Consider the following 24807-nt stretch of genomic DNA (forward strand, 5'->3'; position numbering starts at 1 on the left):
TAAATTTCAAATCCTAAAAAGTATTATTTAAAAACACCTCACCTAGGTAAAAAATAATGGGGGTTTGGTTACATTATGGTCTCAGTAGCACCCTGTAATAAATGCATGTTTAGGTGAGTGCAGCCCTCCTGACCTTGTTTATAATTGTAGGGGTCTAGGCCAACCCCTGGGTTTTGCACCCCTCCCTGCCACAGGTGTCTCATTACAGGATCCTATTTAGCCTTGACTTGCAGAGAGTCCCAGTAAGGAAGCATTTACCAAGTAAGTGGATTAATCTCATAAGAGCAAGCATTAGGCTGTTAGAGTAGGACCTGCCAAGAATGGGGACTTTGATGCAGTTGGCAGGCTTATGCAATGTATGATCATATAATGTAACCAAACCCCCATTATTTTTTACCTAGGTGAGGTGTTTTTAAATAATACTTTTTAGGATTTGAAATCACTGTTTAGTTAATAAGTGAGTGCACTGATCTGTACATTTTGTATTTTGGTCTCACTCTCAGTAGCACCCTGTAATAAATGCATGTTTAGGTGAGTGCAGCCCTCCTGACCTTGTGTATATGTGTGTATGTATGTATGTATGTATGTGTATATATATATATATATATATATATATATATATATATATATATATATATATATATATATAAAAAAAGGAGAAAGTTCTTGCACTCACGCTGTAATATGCCTTGAGAACCGGGTGCTTTGCCAGGGCTTGAATATCCAGAAAATCCAACAAGGTAGCAGCACTCACGGAATAATTTTAAAATCCAATCTTTATTTAGAACATGTTAAAATGAGGTCGACGTTTCAGTCCCACAAACAGGACTTTCCTCAGGACCAAACACATTAATACATACAAAGAATCAATTTATATACAAAATACATGACATAAACGAGCTTACCCTCAGGTGAAGTGCATTTCCTGATCGGCGTCCTATGCCGCCCTGTGCGCATGTGCAAACCAGGCTCCGCCCCTATGACGTCATCACGTCATAGGGGCGGAGCCTGGTTTGCACATGCGCACAGGGTGGCATAGGACGCCGATCAGGAAATGCACTTCACCTGAGGGTAAGCTCGTTTATGTCATGTATTTTGTATATAAATTGATTCTTTGTATGTATTAATGTGTTTGGTCCTGAGGAAAGTCCTGTTTGTGGGACTGAAACGTCGACCTCATTTTAACATGTTCTAAATAAAGATTGGATTTTAAAATTTATTCCGTGAGTGCTGCTACCTTGTTGGAATATATATATATATATATATATATATATATAATTTGTAAATGTGATACAAGATGCACCCTTATAATTTCAACTAGAAATTTGAAGAAAACAAAACAAAACAACCAGTACCATAATTACCGTAAATCTCAACTTATATGTACAGTACTTATATTGTATGTGGCTTTATGGGATGTAGTGAGCAGGCGCGGACTGGCCATCAGGCAAATGACCGGTGGGCAGAGGTGGCCATGGGCCGAGGCCGGCAGGGGAGGTCACAGGATCTCCCCTGCCGGTTCATGCAGGGCCGGCACTATAAGAGCGCCGGCCCCGCTGTTTTCCATGACGGGCCAGTGGGGAGATCAAAGATCTCCCTCACCGGCCCACTTGGATAGAAATGTAGTTGGGGAGGGAGAGGACGACCCGGTGGAGCTCTATCTTGCAGCTCTGCCGGGTCACTCTTGCGAGATTCGGAGTGTTGCCATGGCAACACCCCGATCTCGCGAGTGTGAACGCTAGCCCACAGGCTAGAGTTCACTCACCACTAGGACCACCAGGGATGGTGTGAGAGTGTCTATCCTCCCCTCCCAGGTACCACCGTGCCCGTGCCCCCCTCCCAGGCTAAAGGTAAGAAGGGAGGGGGGGTATAACGCCTGCTTGTTTTTTTATTTGTTTGTTTTTTACCCTCCCAACACATATGCATTACATTACACCACAAACACAACATGACTAAAACCGACCTTATTACACAATACCACACCACAATCAGCTCACTGTACACACACGCAATCCTACAAGCAGGCTCCAAAGACATGCACAATACTCTTTCCTGGCCGTTTTGTCTCCTGGTGTCCATTTATAGAGACACCAGAGACAAGTTGCAAGGAAACACAGTGCAAGCATGTTATTAAATTTGCTTGCACTGTGCAGAACAAACACAGAACTTTTTTTCTCATGCTAGAGCTCTTCAGCAGAGCTCTATGCATGGTCTGCCCTGGAAGAGCATTGAACCAACTTGCTTACTTTCTCACACCCTCTCTGCCCTGCTTCTTAGTGGGCTGCTGTGATAAAAAAAATGCCCAGGCCGAATTTTTTTTCCCCTGCCCCCCATACACACACACTGCCCCCCACACACACACACTGCCCCCCACACACACACTGCCCCCCACACACACACACTGCCCCCCCACACACACACACTGCCCCCCACACACACACACACTGCCCCCCACACACACACACACTGCCCCCCACACACACACACACTGCCCCCCACACACACACACACTGCCCCCCACACACACACACTGCCCCCCACACACACACACTGCCCCCCACACACACACACTGCCCCCCACACACACACACTGCCCCCCACACACACACACTGCCCCCCACACACACACACTGCCCCCCACACACACACACTGCCCCCCACACACACACACTGCCCCCCACACACACACACTGCCCCCCCACACACACACTGCCCCCCCCCACACACACTGCCCCCCCCCACACACACTGCCCCCCCCCACACACACTGCCCCCCCCCACACACACTGCCCCCCCCACACACACTGCCGCCCCCCACACACACTGCCCCCCCCCACACACTGCCCCCCCCACACACACTGCCCCCCCCACACACACTGCCCCCCCCACACACACTGCCCCCCCATACACACACACTGCCCCCCCATACACACACACTGCCCCCCCATACACACACACTGCCCCCCCATACACACACACTGCCCCCCCATACACACACACACACTGCCCCCCCATACACACACACACACTGCCCCCCCATACACACACACACACTGCCCCCCCATACACACACACACACTGCCCCCCCATACACACACACACACTGCCCCCCCATACACACACACACACACTGCCCCCCCATACACACACACACACACTGCCCCCCCATACACACACACACACACTGCCCCCCCATACACACACACACACACTGCCCCCCCATACACACACACACACTGCCCCCCCATACACACACACACACTGCCCCCCCATACACACACACACACTGCCCCCCCATACACACACACACACTGCCCCCCCATACACACACACACTGCCCCCCCATACACACACACACACACACACACTGCCCCCCATACACACACACACACACACACTGCCCCCCCATACACACACACACACACACACACTGCCCCCATACACACACACACACACACACACACACTGGCCCCCATACACACACACACACACACACACTGCCCCCATACACACACACACACACACACACACTGGCCCCCATACACACACACACACACACACACACTGGCCCCCATACACACACACACACACACACACACTGGCCCCCATACACACACACACACACACACACACTGGCCCCCATACACACACACACACACACACACTGGCCCCCATACACACACACACACACACACTGGCCCCCATACACACACACACACACACACACACACACTGGCCCCCATACACACACACACACACACACTGGCCCCCATACACACACACACACACTGCCCCCATACACACACACACACACACACACACTGCCCCCCATACACACACACACACACACTGGCCCCCATACACACACACACACACACACACACTGGCCCCCATACACACACACACACACACACACTGGCCCCCATACACACACACACACACACACACTGGCCCCCATACACACACACACACACACACACACTGGCCCCCATACACACACACACACACACACACACTGGCCCCCATACACACACACACACACACACACACTGGCCCCCATACACACACACACACACACACACTGGCCCCCATACACACACACACACACACACACACACTGGCCCCCATACACACACACACACACACACACACTGGCCCCCATACACACACACACACACACACACAGGCCCCCATACACACACACACACACACACACTGCCCCCCATACACACACACACACTGCCCCCCATACATACACACACACACACACACTGCCCCCCATACATACACACACACACACACACTGCCCCCCATACATACACACACACACACTGCCCCCCATACACACACACACACACACACACACTGCCCCCCATACATACACACACACTGCCCCCCATACATACACACACACTGCCCCCCATACACACACACACACACACTGCCCCCCATACACACACACACACACACTGCCCCCCATACACACACACACACACACTGCCCCCCATACACACACACACACACACACACACACTGCCCCCCATACACACACACACACACACACACACACTGCCCCCCATATACACACACTGCCCCAGACACACAGAAGAGAAGAGAATGGAAGCCCATCATAGATCTTCTGCATACCAATGCCATTAGGTATGCGTGGGACGGTCAAACATCCTCCTGCCAGGCGTTGAGAGCTTTCTCCAGAACCTGGGCATCAGGACTCCGGCGACACTCACCATATTCAACAAGATGACCTCGGCCTTACCGACCCTGCCACGCGATTGGTATTCCGTGGCCGACTGATCCGAACACAGGGACGACTCGCACTCGCCCACCGTATAGATGACCGCACCCGTCCTGGATGAGCACCCTTCTGGAAGGTATCAGGACACAGGGGGACCCTTATGTCACTGGAATACTCACCTTTCCCATGGGTTGAGGTATACAAAGACACAAAACCACTAGACATGTGCAATTTGTTTCGGTCCGAATTTAAATTCTGACAAATTTCGGCAATTTGGACATTCGGATGCTTCAGAACGTCCGAATTGCCGAGGTGCCGAGTTTCAGAAGTGCCGAAGTGCTTCGGATTTCTGAAAAGTGGCAAAACAGAAGAGGGAGGGAAAATTAAGGGAATGTTGACAGGAATCCAACCCTTACCCTAACCCTACCCCTAACTGAGGTAGGGGTTGGGTTAGGGGTAGGGTTAGGGTTGCCAATGTGTCGCATTGGTGAATTGCCGAAGTCCCGAATTTCGGAAGTGCAGAACTGAACCGAAGTCCCGAATTTCGGAAGTGCCGAACCACACCTAATTTTTTGCCCATGCACATCCCTAAAAACCACTCCAACCCCAAAACCCTAACTCTACAGGCTACAGCTACAGGCCTTGCGACATTCCATCTGGAAACTTCTAATGGAAGATACGGCCTGCTCCCTACTGTGGTCCAAAAGGACCTACTATGAGAAATCTAACAAAATGGACATGATGCTTGCCCGCACCCTGACATCCCCATATTACGTCCATCAAAGCACCATACGGTACATCACAAATGTCTCCAAACAATATTGCCCAAGTCTTCACGACCTTCCACAAAGCCCTATATAACCATTCCATGAATCACAACACTTCAGATGACACTCAACTCTAAACATAAATGATTTTCTTTCTACTATCAAACTACCCAAGCTATATACAAAAGCCATCGAAGCACTAGGGGCCCTGGTCTCTCAAGATGAGATCAATCTGACTATCTCTGCACTAAAGGGGCAAAGCCCCGGGTTCAGATGCATTTGAAGGAGGCTACTACAAAATATTCTGTAACAAACTAATCCCGCACCCAGAATCCCTTTTCCAGGAACTCATGGCTGGAAACCTACATGACAAGGGCCAACATAGTCCTAATTCCTAAACCAGGAAAGGATATCACTATGCCGGAGGCTTACCAACCTATCTCCCTAATCAACCACGATAGCAAAATCCTGGCTAAAATACTCGCACAAAGATTAAACCCACTTTATCCACGCCGATCAGGTAATATTCGTACCGGGAAGGCAGCTTTTTGAAAACACTCACCGCAACATAGGTGTCATCTGGAAGCTACCATAATCAAAAACACCTTCATTAGTACTTTCCCTCGACAGTGAAAAAGCGTTCGACTGAGATAAAGTAGCCTATATGTTCGCACTTCTACGCCACCTGGGATTTCCACCTCACTTCATCATGGCAGTACAAGCCTTATGCACAAATGTTACAGAATGTCACAATACATGTCCCTCGCGGCACCATGCGATCACAGAAATTATGTATTTTCTGAGTTCTGATGCACACATTGATGCCTAACTTTCTGGTGCCTTATTATGACATCATATATATTGCGGACCCCTTCCCATTAGTCTCCTTTTTTAGTGTCAGCCCATGTGTGTTTTTATGATGTGTACAGGCTTGTGACATCATGGTCCTCTGTGACCAATCACTACCCAGTATAGGGTATACATACTTCCTGTTTGTCCTTGTTTCCTTGACCTGTCGTGGTTCTTGTTACCTGAGAGTGTGTGTAGCGGAGGCCTGATATTCCACAGGTTAACTCCACTATAGATCCCAGTGAGGCTCAGGAACAAGTATTATAGATCCATAGAGTAGTAATTTCAGCAGACAAAATAATCCAATAATATCCCAACAGCACTCCCAATAACTGGACGAAACACAGCATCAGGAACAGAACTGATTTTTAATCCACAGTCTCCTTATAAAGCATTCTCCCATGCAAGGGAGGGATTCACATTAATTAGGACAGTAACCAATAGTATAACCGTTACCTCCCACACATCTCCTCCCCTCAGTATGACACTTAATCCCGTTACACATACTGTAGTTTCCCCCCAGTTCTGAATGTACCCTAAAACAAGTAGTTACAATAATCCTGGGGGTACCCCCTGGTAGCCCTGATCTGGGTGACTAACATATCCAAAAATCATCCAGATCGGTCCAGGGGTTCGGGAGTTAGGCTGAGGGTATAATTTGACCGACCGCACAGGTCGGTCTTCATTCGGGAGGTAAAATACACATTTAATATTGCCATCCACGATTAATCTTGGATTCGTATGAATCCCCTTGTTCGGTACTTTGAAACTACCAAACGGGAGACTGATTCGCCTTTCCGTTCGTGAGTTACGGAGCTATGGAGGTCTCAGCGGTGTTCGGGTAATCGAGTGTCCGATTTGAGTTCCAGACACTCGACGACCAAACAGCGCTGAGATTTTCGTGCGTAAGATGGCGGCCGCCGCCACGTGTTCGTATCCCGAACAGCGGCCACCCAGATACTGCACTAAAGTACCAATTAACCTGCGGTTAGAGAAGTGTGAACGATTAATAAGGTACACACTTCTCTCTGAGGTGGTCTATGGGTTCGGTAGTTTACATTCGTATGGATGAAAACTACCGAACAATTATACGAATCCCACATACATTTTAACCATAGGAATAAAAATAACATACGAATTACAATAATAGTACAGTCTTTTAGGACAGCCCTGACCCCGTCTGCTACAGTGTGTTTACTGTGTATTGTATTTCCTGTTATCTGATCTTGGCTTGTTTGACTATTCTTGCTCTCTGTTATCCTGATCTTGGCCTGGCTATCAATTCCGTGTATTTTTGTAATCCTGACTTCTGCTTGTTTCTCGTTTATTCTCTGTCTGCTTGCAGACATTTCCTATATCTGTCTCCGGCACTAACCATGCCACTCTAAGGACCGGTACATCTACGTTTACTGTTACCTTTAGATTTGCGTGTTAGGGTAACTCTATTCCTGACACAGCACAAGTTAACATCGCAGGCGCCCCCTCCCAACCCTTCACCAGGAAATGGCATCCGCCAGGGTTGCCCCCTATTCCCCCTACTGTTCATCTTGACACTCTAACCCCTACTCCAGGCATCAGACATCCCTCTAATTTACATTTGGACCCCAAGGGACCAAAGAGCACTCCTTCGTACAGCATGTCTATTTGTGACCAATTCTATCCAAATATTGGATAAAACAGCACACAAATATGGGCTGATCTCCTCCTCCCCACTTACCCCTATATACCACAACAGGGCCTTTGACCCGGGCATGAGGGATAGGGACTTTATAGGCATGGAAAATGCAGGGCTGCAGGGAATACATCACCTATACAACAGTGGAGCCTTAGTCCCTTTTTCCAAACTGCAAAGTAGAACTACCCTGACTCCATCAGATTTCATCCGATACCTCCAAATTCGGGACTTTACAGGCCAACCCACCATTAAAACGGCAGCACACAGCCAACCAACATTTTTTTTAATGCATTTGTTATGCAGAAACCTACCAAAAAGGCATGATCACTTGACTCTACTCCCACCTCTGCTCCTATGCTGGGGACTGGTGAGAAATTCACTACATAGACAAATGGGAATCCGAGCTCGGAAAGACCTTATAGAAGGTGTAGACTAGCAAAGCTAACTCTAATATTCCATCTGTGTCACAATGCTAAAACAGACTTACAAAACAATGTTTATATGGTATACCATGCAAGTGAAACTATATCACATGAAAAAGACCCCCATGGATCTCTGTTGGAGAGACTGCGGGTCTAGGGGAATCCATACACATATGTGTTGGAGCTGCCCAAAAGTCTCTAGATTTTGGTTGGAGGTTAACATACTCATATCCCAAATATTTCCTAAACATATCGACCTGGTCCCCTGGGTATTCCTGCTTGCTAAGCTGCTTGACAATTGGGCTAGGGCTGAACAACAACTCTTTAACAAAATTACACAAGCTGCTAGACGGGCCTAGCTCAAGACTGATCGAAACCCGCTACACCTCCCATGAACACAGTAATTCTTAAACTCAAAGAACAATATATCATGGACAAACTAACGACCCAAATCCGAGGGTCTATGAAGACCTTTACTAAAGTATGGAAACCTATGTGAACAGCTGAAGGGAAATATCCCCTGCATTGTAACAGTTAAGCCCAGCTTCCCTACCCCACCTCGGAGACCAGCAGAAATTCTACTTGCTAGTGCCGACCAGAGACCCCATATCCATTCTTCTCTATGCTCTCTTCCCTCATTCTTATCTCTAGCTTTTCTCTTCTATCCTTTCTCACATCCCATCTCTTGGAACTCTCTTATTAAACCAAAAATCCTCAAACTGGGACAGATGATTGTTCACATTAACTCTTTGCACGAATGTATACATAGTCTGGTCTATTTCTTATACTCGGAGATGTGATTTTGTAATAATATTACCAGCAACCTAGACCATCGACAGCTCCTTTCCCTTGGACAACCTTAATGGTGTCTAGGTACTGAAACGCTTGTACCACATGTGATCTATGTACAACCCTCTCTGATGTCTGATGCCTTACATTCTGGGTTTTTTGTTTTTTTTCTTACGCAACTCCTGTATCTTTACTGTACATGCTAAGATGTATATCCCCTGATATGTCTCCCATGTTTTCTGAGACAAAAAAAAGAATATATAAAAAAAAAAAGGAATTATTTCATTCAGCTTCTACCTATTATTATATCTTGCAACTTTGTTTTAGCCATCACTCATGACATCTGATGGGCAAAAGGCAACTCATTAAATACACCCTTTTGTAAACATTTTAGCATTAGCTTGCATGTCTGTTCCCACATATTACAATGACCTGTTTATTGAAGAGACCACTTATATTAATCACAATTGTGGCAAACAGGGTTCAAAATTTGCACTCATCCCTATGCATGGACCCTCCAGGCATACTGTGGCAAGTAACTTTTAAAGTCTGGCTAGCTTCACCAGAGTTGACATTTTAAGTCCTGTTGACAAATATATTTGACATCCCTAAAAGTTGATAAACTTTTTCAAATAAATAGTCACCGTTAAAGTCTGTGAAGTTTGGAAGATAAATCATTTGAAAAGTTTAAACAAAAATATGAAATCATTTGAAAATCCTATCTAGAAATATTAAATTCCTAGATTTTACTAGTAACATGACGTAAAGTCATGATTTTATTAAAGACACGGAGGCGAGTATTATGCTTCTCTTTCTTTAATTCTCCCTCAGCAGCGAAGAGAGATATATGTAAGAGATAAAAAGAACAAATAACATTAGCATATTGACAGTGCTATCATAGGTATCCACCCCCTTAGTATATAAGGTGTAGCACTCCATGCTTCTTCCTCTTTCTTCCGTGGTCCGAAGAGTAAAACCATAACCGAACGATAAAACTTGGCCCGAACAGGAACAGCGGGTGATAGCCAAATGTCCATTCTTTGAGGTTGGACTGTAGCGCCTTGTAACGGAACTTCAACACCTTGGTAGTATAATTCAAGCTAAAATGAGAGGTAAAATTTGGATGGTAACTGGTTGTATCATGTATCACCACATAGGTCATAACTATTGTGTAAAGAATTGTAGTCATGTCGTCATAACCTAAGATATTAGTTAAGGTCTGTCTACCTGTATCACAATATGGTCACTTACCTGAGTGACGTATGATACCTTCTAATAAGGTAACTTGTTCGGAAGGGCACCCGATCTGTGGTCGATATCCGTGTGAAATCCAATCCCTCCACCCAGGGAGGGCGGGAGGGAATAATACTCGCCTCCGTGTCTTTACGTCATGTTACTAGTAAAATCATGACTTTACGTCATGTTACTAGTAAAATCTAGGAATTTTATTAGACACGGAGGCTCCTATTATGCTCTTTCAAAGCTGAGCAATAACTCTTTCCGAGAAATGTTGGATTGGTTTAAAATAGAAATTCCGGAATGTGGATTCCGTAGACCAGTCTGCGGCCTTCAGAATGTCTTCTAATCGACATCCTATTGTCGATGCTTTAGAAGCCATAGCGCCTGACCGAGTGGGCTGAAAAGACTGTAACGTCTATCCCGGCCGAAGCTAATAACCATTTGGCCCAGCGTGCGAGAGTTGGTGTAGCCACTGGAAGGTGTGGTTTCTTCAGTGAAATAAATAACGGGCCGTCGTTAGATGGTCGTAGGGAAGAAGTACGGGGTTCGTATTCCTTTAAGCACAGTATCGGGCATTCATTTGGTTGATTCGGCAGGCGTGGATAGAAGACTTGTTTCGTCGCCGATTTTGTTCTCCGTGAAATATCAAATGACACTCCTTCTGGAGTGAACGTGCGGGCTTGCCAGTCCAAGGCCCTTACATCTGACACTCGTTTACAGGATAGTAAACATAAAATCATGAGTAATTTTGCAGACAACTGTTTGACAGTGCAGTATTGCCGGGCCATTCCTCCAGGAAATTGAGCACTATGTTGACATCCCAAAAGGATCCGTATCTGGATTTTGGTGGACGTGAGAAACGTATACCTTTGAGTAGGCGACAGACAAGGGGATTTTGTCCGAGAGGAATTCCATCCACAGCATCATGACCTGCCGATATCGCAGATCTGTAGATGTTGACTGTACGGAATGCCTTGCCTGATTAGAACAATTGAGTGAGGAAGTCTAGTACCGTCTTTACAGAAGCTGATATGGGATCCACTGATTTTTCCAGGCACCAATCGGACCAAGCTCGCCATGCCGTAGCATATGTGCGCCGTGTTCCTGGTGCCCAGGCGTTCGCCAAGAGTTGGGTAGTCGTTCTCGAAACCTCCGTGATTTCCCAGGGTCCCCGGAAAGGAGCCATGCCATGAGCCGGAGGGTTCCCTGTACTATCAGTTCGTGGTTCTCCCCATCCGGATTGGTTAACAGGGACGTTTGATCCGGTAGTAACCGTGGGAAGTCGATTGCCATGTCCAACAGGTGAGGGAACCAGGGTTGAGATCTCCAGCATGGTGTCACTAAGACCAACGTGGTTCTGCAGCGGCGAATGTATGCCAGAGTCCGAGCAATCAGGTTGAACGGGGGAAAGGCGTATGCTCGTCCCCCGGACCAGTCCTGAAGAAAGGCATCTGTCGCCAGGGCTTCCGGGACTGGTCGCCAGCTGAAAAATTGAGGAAGTTGCGTGTTCAGTCTGGACGCAAAGAGATCCGTGCTCAATGGACCCCATAGTCGTGCGATTCTGGAGAAGACCTTCGGTTGGAGTCTCCAATCCCCTAAATCCCTCAAGTATCGGGAGTTCCAGTCCGCGGTGTAATTGTCCAGGCCTGGTATGTGTTCTGCGGTCACCGACACATTGTTTTGTAGACAGTACTGCCAGAAGTCTCGAGCCAAAACCGCCAGGATGCGTGATTTGGTGCCTCCTAGATGGTTTATGTATCTGACCGCTGAGATGTTGTCCAACTTGAGGAGGATTGAGCAAGAGATGCCTTTGGGTGAGAGGCTGCGGATGGCAAATGAGGCCGCCAGTAGTTCCAGTGAGTTTATGTGTAGGAATGATTCGTTTACTGACCATCTGCCTCCTGTGGATATGGAGCCGCAGCGCGCGCCCCAGCCATGTAAGCTTGCATCCGACTCTATATTATTAAATCTGGAGTGGAACCAAAAATCGCCCGTCCGTTCCATGCTTCCATGTGGGTTAACCACCAGTCCAGTTCTTCCTTGGATTCTTCGTCCAGAGTGATGTTGGACTCGTATGACTGACCGTTCCTCAGACAAGATGCTTTCAGGCGTTGTAACGCCCGATAGTGGAGTGGTCCCGGGAAAATCGCCTGTATAGAGGCCGCTAGTAAACCGATAACCCGAGCCAGTTGTCTCAGAGAAATGTTCGGACTGTTCGTTATTTTCCTGATCTCCTTCTTTATGCTGGACATCTTTTCCGAAGGGAGGCACATAATTTGTTGTACGGAGTCGACTCGGAATCCCAGGAATTCCATCTGTTGAGAGGGTCGCAGTACCGATTTCTCCCAGTTTATCAGGAAGCCGAGGTTCTGTAGGAGGTGAAGGGTCCACGACAGGTGTGACAGTAGAAGGGATCGTGTCCCAGACAGTATGAGGATATCGTCCAGGTAGATAATGAGACGAATTCCGTGTAGCCTGAGGAATGCGACCACTGGTTTCAACACTTTTGTAAAGCACCATGGAGCGGAGGATAGACCAAAAGGAAGGCAGCGGAAGCGCCATTTCTTTGTGCCCCACTGGAATTGTAGTAGATTCCTGTGTGTTGGTGTGATAGGGATCGTGAGATACGCATCTTGCAGATCGAGTTTCACCATCCAGTCTCCTGGGAGAAGGAGGTCTCGGAGGCAGTGAATGCCCTCCATTTTGAAATGCCGATATTGGATGAAGGCATTGAGGGGTCTTAGGTTGATAACCGGGCGGACACCCCCGCCTTTCTTTGGTACCAGAAACAGGTTGCTTATAAAACCTGGGGTATCTAGAGGGATCTCCTCTATGGCATTTTTGTTGTGAAGTATCTATCTCCGTGGAGATGAGGTCGCGGTGAGACTGCGGCATGTGTGGTACGTTTGGGGGGCAAACCTGAAAAGGGGGGTCCGTCACTTCTAGGTGATATCCCTCTACAGTCTGTAACACCCAGCTGTCGGACGTGATAGTGGCCCAAGTCTGAGAGAACAAAGCCAATCTGCCCCCCACATTTATATGGGGAAAGATCGTACTCACCATAAGGGCGTTTTCCTGGGGTCGTTCCTCTGCCGCCACGGGTATTCCAAGCTCTTCCTCGAGAGGGAAAGGATGGAGTGTAGGAACGCTCCTGGTTTTGCCTTTGTGTGTTGAAGGAGCCTCTGCCCGGTCTGGAGAAACCTCGGGGATTGCGGCCGGGTAGACGGCTCCTACCTCTACCGGCCCCACCGAAAACCTTTTGGTGGAAGACCCTTTTTATGGATGATTGGGCTTTATCCAGAGCCGTGAAGGTTTTAACATAGGAGCCCAGGTCTTTGACGAATGATTCGCCGAATAATAGACCCTTATCCGCGGCCCCTGGCTCAGAGGAGGCCATGCTCGCCAGTTTGGGCTCAATTTTCATCAGGATAGCCTTCCTGCGCTCCGTTGACATGGCAGTATTGGCGTTGCCGATCATGCAGACCAGGCGTTGGAGCCAGCCAAATGCCACCTCAAAGTCTAATGGTGCCTCACCCGACTGAGCTGCTTCCAGCAGTTCATACAGTTTAGTGACGGGACCCAGGGTGTCTAGGAACTTGTCCTGACAATTACGGAGGGAATAGTCCAATCCCCTTTTAGGTTTCCAGCCGGTTTTGGCTAGAAACTGGACTAATTGGGGGTCCACTTCTGGGGTTTTTGCCACAGCATCAGGTATAATGGGTCGGGGGCATTCCGCTCTCAACTTATTACGGCCCTCTTGAGAGAGGGACTTGCATACCCTGAGGGCCAGGTATTGGGCGATGTGTACGGGTGGTTCCCACTCAGCAGAGCGTGGGTGTCTCAAGTTGTCAGGGTCAAATAGCGGAACCTCTTTAGGGTCGCCTGTTGGCTCTGCCCCGGGCGCCCCTGAGTGCGCCGAGGTACGTGTTGGCGCCAAGGGGAATTGTTTACCCTGCAGGCCTTCGCCCTCTGAGAGCTCGTCCTCGTACGGGACGTCTGACCCCTCATCCCCCTCCTCGTCTGAATCAGACAGTATATCTTGGGCTCTTGCCCGTTTCCAGTCTCTGGTAGCCGTAGCTCGCCCAGAAGCTCTATTGCGCGGTTGTTGCGCGCCATCATGGACAGCCTGAGGCGTGTCAATCAGAGCAGGGTCAACCTGCATGGGGGGGGGGTCTTGTGAGTGCTTGCGTTTGCCTAAAGCCTTGCGACCTGGCAAGGTCCCCTCAGGAGGGGTATGAGTCAAGGCAGGGGTAGTGTGGGGCTGGACCTGCCTGAGCGCTTGTGCAATGGAGTCCGAGATGGTAGAGGACATAGCTCCCATGGCTGATGATATGGCCTTAGAAATAGAGTTGGACATGGTTGCGTCCAGGAGGCATTGAAATTCTTCCGAGCCCATGACCCCAGGGTCAACTATGGGGTCAGGATTAGCATTGGCCATAGAGGGGCTAAGCTTGCCAGGGAATTTATCCCCAGATTGCATGGTAGCAGGATGAATGCAAGTGAGAAAATAACAAATGAAGCTAAAAGGTGAACTAGAGTACTAGGATTGATTAACCCAGGTACAGGATGGGAAGGTACAGGGAGATGGAGGGTAGCTCCAAAGAATAAAGGTTAGGAAGACACTGTACCCGCCTGGAGAGATGAGAGGATCGAAATCAGCGTGCAAGAACGGACCAAAGCACGATAAACGGATCATAAAATGGCCGCCGCCATAACCGGCGACCAGAAACCAATAAAATGGCTACCGCGCATGCGCGCTGTTCGCGAGCGGCGAAAACGAAAGTAAAGTGAAATCGCCGCGCGGCCGAAAGTAGGTCCGGCCGGCGGTGCTGAAAATAGTGCCGGGAAGTGCCGTGGGGGAGACAGTGGAGCCCCGTCGGCGAAAAACCAGTATGGAGTGACCGGGGGGGAGCCCCAACCGGAGGGGGGGGGCGGGAGGGAGCAAAAACAGATAAGCCCAAGGTGGAAAAGAGGGCAACACGGTCACACCAGAGATATAGTAAAGGCACAGTAAAAAACAGATAATGGAGTAAACTAGTGGGGAAAAAAGGGGGAATAAACGTTAAAGTCTATCCCAATATAAGTAAAAAAACGGGTTATATGCAGTACAATAACAGAATAATCCCACCAGAGCACACTATAGATAAAAGGAGAGTGTACTTATCTTCTGAGGGAGCAGCGAAGAAAGAGGAAGAAGCATGGAGTGCTACACCTTATATACTAAGGGGGTGGATACCTATGATAGCACTGTCAATATGCTAATGTTATTTGTTCTTTTTATCTCTTTTACATATATCTCTCTTCGCTGCTGAGGGAGAATTAAAGAAAGAGAAGCATAATAGGAGCCTCCGTGTCTTTAATAAAATCCATTACTTATGAGATTTCGAGCACTTGTTATGAGATTTCAAGCACTCTATTTACAATGTAATCACATTTGGTGAATGGAAACATTTGCACATTTTTATTTCTTTATTTTTAGAACTGTTATGCCGAGCAATTTCTGTTCATTTTATGCACTTAGTTACCAATTATTTATCCAATTTAAACATATCTACATTTTTAAATTGTGACTATTTTTTTTTATATGTCTTTAATATACTGAAACTGATCTGACGCATTTCCAGCTCAATACTTGGTCATGGGCTTCTGTGATGTGATATGACTTGTACTTTAATATCTAACCACTATTATGCTTTTTCGTTGCACTCAATGCAATATAGAGCTGGTCTGCAATTTGTTTCCAGGGTTGCTTGTTATTCCCAGTTTAGCCATGCTTCCTAGGCTGGTTGGCTCCTGCCTGGAAGTCTATGCACAAATCCTCTTCAGATGCAACTAACAAATTAAATTTATCTTGCTCTCCACAGGTTGATCCCAGATGGTTCCAATAGTTTGGTGAAGAATGTCAGGAATTTAATTTATGTGTTGTGACTGAATAGAGCTCATGCACAATCCTGCTGGTGGTAGGAGTGATTAGCGTGTTGCAGGGAGGAATACACTGACTGGGCTCGAGTCCCCATGACTGCCCACTGGAGGAATCCCGTAGGAACCCTGCTGGGGGTGTTCGTAGTTGGGGTGGCAGTGTTAGTGGCGGCGCTGCTAATCAGGACGTACACCCTGGCAGAAACCAAAAGAGTCTGGCTGGACAAAGGGGCTCTGGGAGCCAAGCTGACCCAGAAAGAGAGAGAACAAATCCTAGAGGCACTGAAAGGTGAGTGACTGACTGCTGTGAGTTTCTAGCCCCAGCATGCTCATCAAACCTGATGCTTGTAAAATAGGGTGGTTGGAACCCTATTGTTTAATTCAAATAGCAGGATCATACTACTTACCTGATTTTTTTTTTTTTTTTTTTTTTTTTTTTTTTTAGAAAGAACAAAATAAGCTTCTTTCTTGTTTTTGCATTTGCAAATGCTCTGAATCTTTTTAGCTGTATATTGTCAATATTTTCATTGCCCGTTCTGGGATTATATCAGTGTTGCAGTAACTTTAATTTTAACAGCAACAATCTTTACAGACAATGTAGTACTTATGATGCCAGGAATCTTTTGGTGCTTCCTCTAGCTAAGTAGTTTGGGTTTGGCAGCCTTGTGTTCCATGCATAAGCATCACACATGCCATACGTTGACCACCCTTGCACTAAACAATTTAAGGGTTACCTAAACACCTATTACTGGTAGACGTATGTATTTGCAGTGTTTCACTGGCAACAGGCGTGATCTTCTCTATTGCAGGTAGAGTGCAGTGTAAACCTGCTGGGGTCATGTTCTAGAACTCTATCCCTCACAAGCCGGATTCTGTTCGGTTGTGATGGCACGGGGGCTTTAATAAAGTAAAAGAAAATCCAAGGCACATGTATCTGAAGATGGGTCAGGCAGGAATCAGATTCAGATGGTCCAGAGATCAGGGGAGACAGCAATCAGTGGAATCGGAAGGCAATCAAATTCAGAAACCATTGACATGAAACACAGGGAGGCAAGCACTAGGAGTGCTGAGACGGGCAACACAACAACCAAGCTCTGACTAAAAGGTGTGCAATGATTATAAAGGGGTGGCTCACATAACCTGTCTCAACTGTAGGAGGTTGTCTGAGGTCAATATGGGACTCAGCACCATCTTGGATACATCATCCAACCTTGCTCCATCACCAGCCATGCCTCCTCCAAATTCTGACCCGCAGCAGCCACAGAGTCACTTTGACTACAGCAGGCCGACCTCCAGCCCATTGCGTATGCCCTCTTTCCGGTGGAAAGAGGAAGATAACACTCACCTTCCTTCATTGCAGACATAGGTTGTGGTATGCGGGTTTTTTTTTTTTTTACATAACTCTCTTTCTGTTGTCCTCACCAGCTATGGTTACACGCAACGCTCTAAATGCTGTAGCTCACAGGAGTCATGCTGGGTCAGGCACTTTCCAAGCTTTAAGATGGCTGCAGCAATGTGTGTAGACCATCCTTAGCAAATGAGCACAGTGGCTGGTCCCCTGCAAAGGTGGCCTAAACCCGGTGGCACGACGTAACCCTGCGTGGGCCCCCTCTCACTGGCCAGTCAACCCCACTGTGCAAGCACAGTTGCTGTGGGCCCCTGTAATGAATGGAGTCCAGGACAGTTGACACTTTAAAGGAACACTTCAAACACAACCTTTTACAGCATGATGTAGTGGTTATGGTACCAGGAGTGCCTAGTATTTTAGAATGGTTTTACTTCTTACCTGGCGTCAGCTATGTGCTGGTCTCAGCAGCCAGAAGAGTTGAAAGCTCCAGCACACTGGTTATGATGCTTAGAGGGTTTCTTAAGGAAACAGACAGCGTTCTTAAATAAACCAGTAAATTAGCAGGCATTTGTTAATTTTAGGACAATATATCCGTAGCGAAAAAATTCTATTTTTCCAATTAATTTATTGTAAAATATTTTAATTTCTGCATGTTGATTATGCAAAACTATAAAGAAGCTGAGTTTAAGTATGTATTTTTTTTTTCAAACTATAAAGTAATGTAAGAAAGGAAGAACCTGATGGCCACATGTCTCTTTTCAGCTGTAACTATATTTATGTCCTCTTTTTGTTAAATGTGTGACAGGTGCAATCCGTATCCCCACTGTATCATTCTCAGAAACAGAACAAAACAACACAGCCTTGGCAGAGTTTGGACAATATATTCGCAAAGGTACTAATCTTTCTCGTTTTACTTATTTTTCTCCTTCCCATTTGCTACAGTGGCTTCATGATATATTTTTTGGGGCCTTACTCAACTGTTGCCAAAAACAATTTATTATGCCAAGCCCTCATCTTTTGTGGGAGGTGTGAACCTTTATGCTAAAACTGGAAATATGAATGAAACTTTATAAAACAACACAAAGAGCACTCTAAAGAGCAACACTGTTTAGCAATCAAAAACTTACTAAATTAATAGCTAAAACAATGCTACATAGTAACAGGAAATATTAGCTGCGTTATTTAGGAACGTTCGAATTGTAGGGAATACAAAGTGAATTTCAAATTTGAAGCAGAATAGCAGAACTAAATACATGGAAATCTTTCAGATCTGGCCTGATTGCACTTAAATTTAAAATTCACTTTGAATTGTTAACAATTCATATTTTTGTGAATAATCTTGATGCATGCATTTCTATGTTGAAATGCATGCAGTTAACGATTCTACAATACATGTTTGTGGCAACATAATAAGAAAAAAGTGGATAAAAATATATCACCGTGACCTGGGAGAGGCAGGCTTGCCTCACTTACTCACTGGTCGCCACATGGTCCTCGGCATCCTGAGAGTGAGGGACGTGCTGTACTCTCCTCCTGGCAGCCAGCAAGTTCCCTAATTCTTGTGATTCTTGTGGCATGTATAGAGTGTCCTCAGCACTGCTCCAGGCTTCCCTCAGGGTGTCAAAAAGTTGGGGACCCATCCTTGGGAGCAGTGTGGGGGACAGTTGGTTTGATGAACGCATAGGGGTCGTGCGTGCCTAATCTCACAAGAGGGGCCTTCTTTTTTATAGACCCCTCCTCATGAGAGAGCTCATATTCCTTCTCCCCTATTTAAACTCATACCACTTGAGCAAATTACCAAGAGGTTACATGGTTCCCCTGATTAGCCTCACTTGTCTGGTTAATATTCTGCCTGCCTGAACCTGCTTTAATTAACCTTTGCCTACCTGTATCTGCCTTTATGTCTTTACCTGCCTTGGTTAACCCTTGCCTGTCTACACCTGCCTTGGTTAACTCTTGCCTGTCTACACCTGCCTTGGTTAACTCTTGCCTGTCTACACCTGCCTTGGTTAACTCTTGCCTGTCTACACCTGCCTTGGTTAACTCTTGCCTGTCTACACCTGCCTTGGTTAACTCTTGCCTGTCTACACCTGCCTTGGTTAACTCTTGCCTGTCTACACCTGCCTTGGTTAGCCCATGCCTGTCTGTTCCAGCCTTGGTTAACCCATGCCTGCCCAAACCTACCTTGGTTAACCTTTGCCTGCCTGTACCTGCCTTGGTTAACCTTTGCCTGCCTGTACCTGCCTTGGTTAACCTTTGCCTGCCTGTACCTGCCTTGGTTAACCCTTGCCTGTCTGTACCTGCCTTGGTTAACCCTTGCCTGTCTACACCTGCCTTGGTTAACCCATGCCTGTCTGTTCCAGCCTTGGTTAACCCATGCCTGCCCAAACCTACCTTGGTTAACATCTGCCTGCCTGTACCTGCCTTGGTTAACCTTTGCCTGCCTGAACCAGTCGTGGTTTCTTCTTGCTTGCCTGGTTCTGATCTAGACCATGTGGTAAACCTTTGCCTATTTATTTAACCAGCCAAAGACTTGATACTTTTATTTTGCTGATCCTACCCGAATTATCCAAATTAAGACCTTACTTTATTTTCCTGCTCCTAGCCCTACACTATATGGTTTTATCCTTGGACTTTCCAGCCTAGTCTATTTGTTTAATTATCAAATATGTTAAGTTAAGTGACTTTGTCCTAAGCCTATTCTCTGCATACTGAGCTCATTCACCCTAAACCTGCAACTATTTATTACATAATGATACTTTGCTGTTTTCGCTATCATATATATGGTATGGCCACAACAGATTATTCATGATGTCATTTGTAATATATTGGTGATGTTATATTAAGGTACATCTTGCAAAACAAATGTGTAGGAGTGTGATCTCTCTCTACATATATCCAGTGTCTTGAAAAAGGCACAGGGAACTGTTGACAAACTACATACCCATCATGATCTACCACCAGTCTGTGCTAAAAAGTTTAGTTTATGGAAGATCATGGAATTTGTACTTTGGCAACAACTGGTGAGAATTGGTGTATATATGCCGTTTAATTTACTTTTTCTCATTAGTTTATCTTTTAGACTTGGTGCAATGTATTTTAATACTGTTTGTTTTCTCCCCAGCCTTCCCTCTTGTCTTCTCTTCCAGTTTAATCCAACATGAAGTTGTGGGTGGTTACAGTCACCTTTTTACCGTTCGAGGCTCAGACAGCAATTTACAGCCATACATGCTTCTCGCTCACTTTGATGTGGTGCCAGCAACCCCCGAAGGCTGGGAGGTGCCACCATTCTCTGGTGAGGAGCATAATGGATTCATCTATGGAAGAGGAACTATTGATGACAAAAACTGTGTGATTGTAAGTTTGAAAAAGGTCCATCACTGATTTATAGCACTTCATCTCAATCCACTAAACAAAATGAATGGTATTATAGTAAATATAGAATGCTGAGAAGACTGAGGTATTTGGGGACTGTAACAGTATCCAATAACTTAAAGGCTTGATACTTATTTCATCAACTAGATTGTTGATGTACGTTTAACCTGCAGACCCATGAATCACAATAGCAGTTATTGGTGGATGTACTCCAATGACTCTCTTCACATTGGTACCACACAACCGTACACAATATCACCTGTGTATTGTAAGTTCTCTAGGAGCTTTAAAGCAGCAATATTGAACTGTTACATAGTCCCCAAATGATACATGGGTATCTAAATAGTCGTATGTGGGTCTTTTGGTGTTGTATTAATGAAAAAAAAGTTAAGAGGGTTGTTATGGGTATATCCACTATGCACTGACTTATTATTATTATTATTATTGTGACCTATTAATCTTCAAAAACTTCTGTTTCAGAAAGGCTTTTTAATGTATTTGTAGCTTATTATTCTTTTACATATGTTTGTGATCTACACTGCACTGCACTTAAATTATTTACTAAGTTTCCTATGCCAAGATAAGAACTTCTAGTCTTAAATTTTGGATGTGTTCTAAAATGAATGTAGTTATTACTGGTGTATAATGATACATACTTTCTTATTTATGACTTGTAATTCTTTATTTAGTATATGCATATTGTTTTTAAATAAACTAATGTAATACATCATTTCTCTTTACTTTAGGGAATTCTACAGGCACTGGAATTACTCCTGAAGAGGGGCTACAAACCACGTCGCTCCTTCTACATTGGATTTGGCCACGATGAAGAGGTAGAGTATGAATGCATTGAAACCTGTAAGGGGAGAGGAATACCTGTTTTAGTAATGTCTTCTGCTTATAAGAGGTCATTTTGAAGACCTTGTACTGGATTTATTCTAGATCTCAGGTAATTATGGAGCCGTGAAGATTGTGGAGAAGTTACAATCCCGGGAAGTAAAGTTGTCATTTCTATTGGATGAAGGTTTGGCAGTTCTTGATGGTGTAATCCCTGGCACAAAGCGACCCATTGCCCTGTAAGTAAAATATTGTGCGGGAAATGAGGCTTGGTGACTACAGACCACAAGTCTACATTGCTGCTTAATTTGTTGGTACTTAATAAATAAAATAATAGCATATTGCTGCAGAGAGCTCCTTTTGTGTTTTGTTTGCATTTTTAAATTAGCACCCAAAGTCTACCTGCTTTTTAACTAGTTACACCAGTGGTAGTCAACCTTTTTCTACCTACCGCCCACTAATGCATCTTTTTGGTTGAAAAAAATTTCTTACCGCCCACCAGTTTTCGCGCAAATGCGGAATATTTTTAAGAAAGGAGGGTGTTTTTTAAAAAAAAAAATGTACGTACATTTATCTTTTTATTTCTACTTAATGCAGGTTTATAAGGTTTTTAACTTTATAACGTTTAATGAGAAAACAATAAAGTAAATTGAAATTACCTTTACTAGTGATTAATGAGATCCTTGAGGTTGATGCTGCGAGACTAAATATTTGATATCTGGTTCGATTTTCGTAAGGAACAAACGAAGGTCTCTTTCAGTGATATTCAGACGACTTCTCTGTTTGTGCATAATATGATTTCTCATTTGTGCGTCAGCTCATCTCCTCTCCCTCCTCAATTCCCCTCCCCACCTTTTTTTCCCCTTTTTTTCTATTTTTTAACCGTCCTTATAGCAATGCCCAGTAGGAAGGCTGAGCTAGGTAGCCCACTTACTATAGTCCACTATAACAGACAGGCACACATAAAAGACACACACACACGACATATACATACAAACAGACAGGCACACATACAAGACATACATAGACACACACATACAATGACACATACATACAAAGACAAGACACACATACGACACACACACAAGACATACATACAGACACAGACAGACACACATACATACACACACAAAGACACAGACAGGCACACACAAGACACATACATGCAAACAGACATGCACACACACATGCAGACACACACACACATACAATGACACATACATACAAAGACAAGACACACACACATATATACAGACATACACACATACAGACACACATACGACACACACACACACACATACAGACACGCATACGACAGACATACATACAGACACAGACAGACACACATACATACACACACAGACACAGACAGGCACACATACACACAAGACACATACATACAAACAGACACACACAGATGCAGACATACATAGACACACATACAATGACACATACATACAAATACAAGACACACATACATACAGACAGACACACACATATACACAAGACATACATACAAAGACACAGACAGACAGACACACACACACGACATACCTACAAAGACACACACACACAAACAAACACACACATTATATTTAAGTCACCCTCCTGTTTCCTACCTTTAAGGTGCAGGAGGGTGACTTTCCCTGGGGTCCAGTGGTGGCTCAGGTGGATGGGAGTCAGAGTTCCCACTCTGACTCCCTGGTGTTCCTCCCGCGCGGCTCTCAGTTTTAGCTGGGAGGAGTGACCGGGGAATCACTTCCTCCCAGCTCTGATGTCATCACAGGGGGCCCGGTCGCGCTGTTAAAGCGCCCAGCGCTGACCGGGCCCCCTTACAATCCGCATCCATCGGGTGGCCCTGACAGCATGGGCCACCCGATGGACACTTTGGAAGGCGGCCCCGGCGGTTTACCGGGCGGGCCGGAGCCGCAAATGGTCACGGCGGTACCCAGTCGCACGGGTACCGCCGGCTCACACCCGCCCGCCCGATCAACCTGGAAATCCCTACCGCCCACCTGGAATCCTGAAACGCCCACTAGTGGGCGGTAGGGACCAGGTTGACGAACCATGAGTTACACTTTTGCATTATCAATATCAATTCCATCCAAGCTGGATGGCAGTGATCACACTGTCAGCATATCACTGATGTCCATGTTGGATGGAACTGATATCAGTTGGCCTGCACCTTAATCTAAAGCTATACATTCTGATATAGAATGTTTAAAATGCAACTGTAGAGAAAAAATAATCTGATTGGAGGCATCATTTATAAATAGCATTTGTAGGTAATAAGAGGTGATACTCTACAGGTAAGGTAAAGAAAGTATGTCATGTAGAAGGAATATCTTGAATTACTTATATAACTCTATGTACATATAGTTCTTATACCATATGTAGAAATTAATAGTGCCAAAATAAAACTGACCAGCCTAGCAATGTACATTTCACTATTGTTAATGAGAGCAGGACAAGTTCAGCCTACCATGAGTCTCAGAAACAATAACTAGAGTTAGTCTTCATATGAAGAAGGTAAGTAAAGAGGGAAAAATGGTTCTGTAAGTACAGGTTAATAGGAAGTCGGTATATACAGAACTGATTATATCATCTTTTAGAGACTCTTGTTTTATTCTTATGTGCTGTAGACAACAGACACATGTTCTACAGTATTGAAAATAAGCTTCTCTAAATCATTAATTATACAAAATGTATTCAGCTAACCACATCAAAGAAAGTAGACAAGGCAACATTTTGTCTTAGTGGGAGTTGTTCTTCTTAGGGTGCCTAAAACGTATTGGATCCATCACAACAGAACAGGTTTAAATGTCTTGGGGACCT

At 45.6% G+C, this 24807-nt stretch overlaps 1 protein-coding gene across 1 annotated transcript in view; it reads left to right on the plus strand.

Annotated features, from left to right (window-relative positions):
• The first annotated feature begins 205 nt into the window (after window positions 1-205).
• LOC134589787 (N-fatty-acyl-amino acid synthase/hydrolase PM20D1-like) overlaps window positions 206-24807 on the plus strand; it is a 52933-nt gene continuing 28331 nt past the window's right edge. The window contains exons 1-6 of the mRNA XM_063444358.1: window positions 206-261; window positions 16358-16701; window positions 18566-18652; window positions 20885-21117; window positions 21882-21968; window positions 22078-22211. Of these exons, the coding sequence (XP_063300428.1) occupies window positions 16509-16701; window positions 18566-18652; window positions 20885-21117; window positions 21882-21968; window positions 22078-22211 (734 nt within the window). The 5' untranslated portion in view covers window positions 206-261; window positions 16358-16508. The remainder of the gene's footprint in view (window positions 262-16357; window positions 16702-18565; window positions 18653-20884; window positions 21118-21881; window positions 21969-22077; window positions 22212-24807) is intronic.

This window comes from Pelobates fuscus, chromosome 1 (assembly GCF_036172605.1).
Source record: "Pelobates fuscus isolate aPelFus1 chromosome 1, aPelFus1.pri, whole genome shotgun sequence".
NCBI classification, from domain to species: Eukaryota; Metazoa; Chordata; class Amphibia; order Anura; family Pelobatidae; genus Pelobates; species Pelobates fuscus.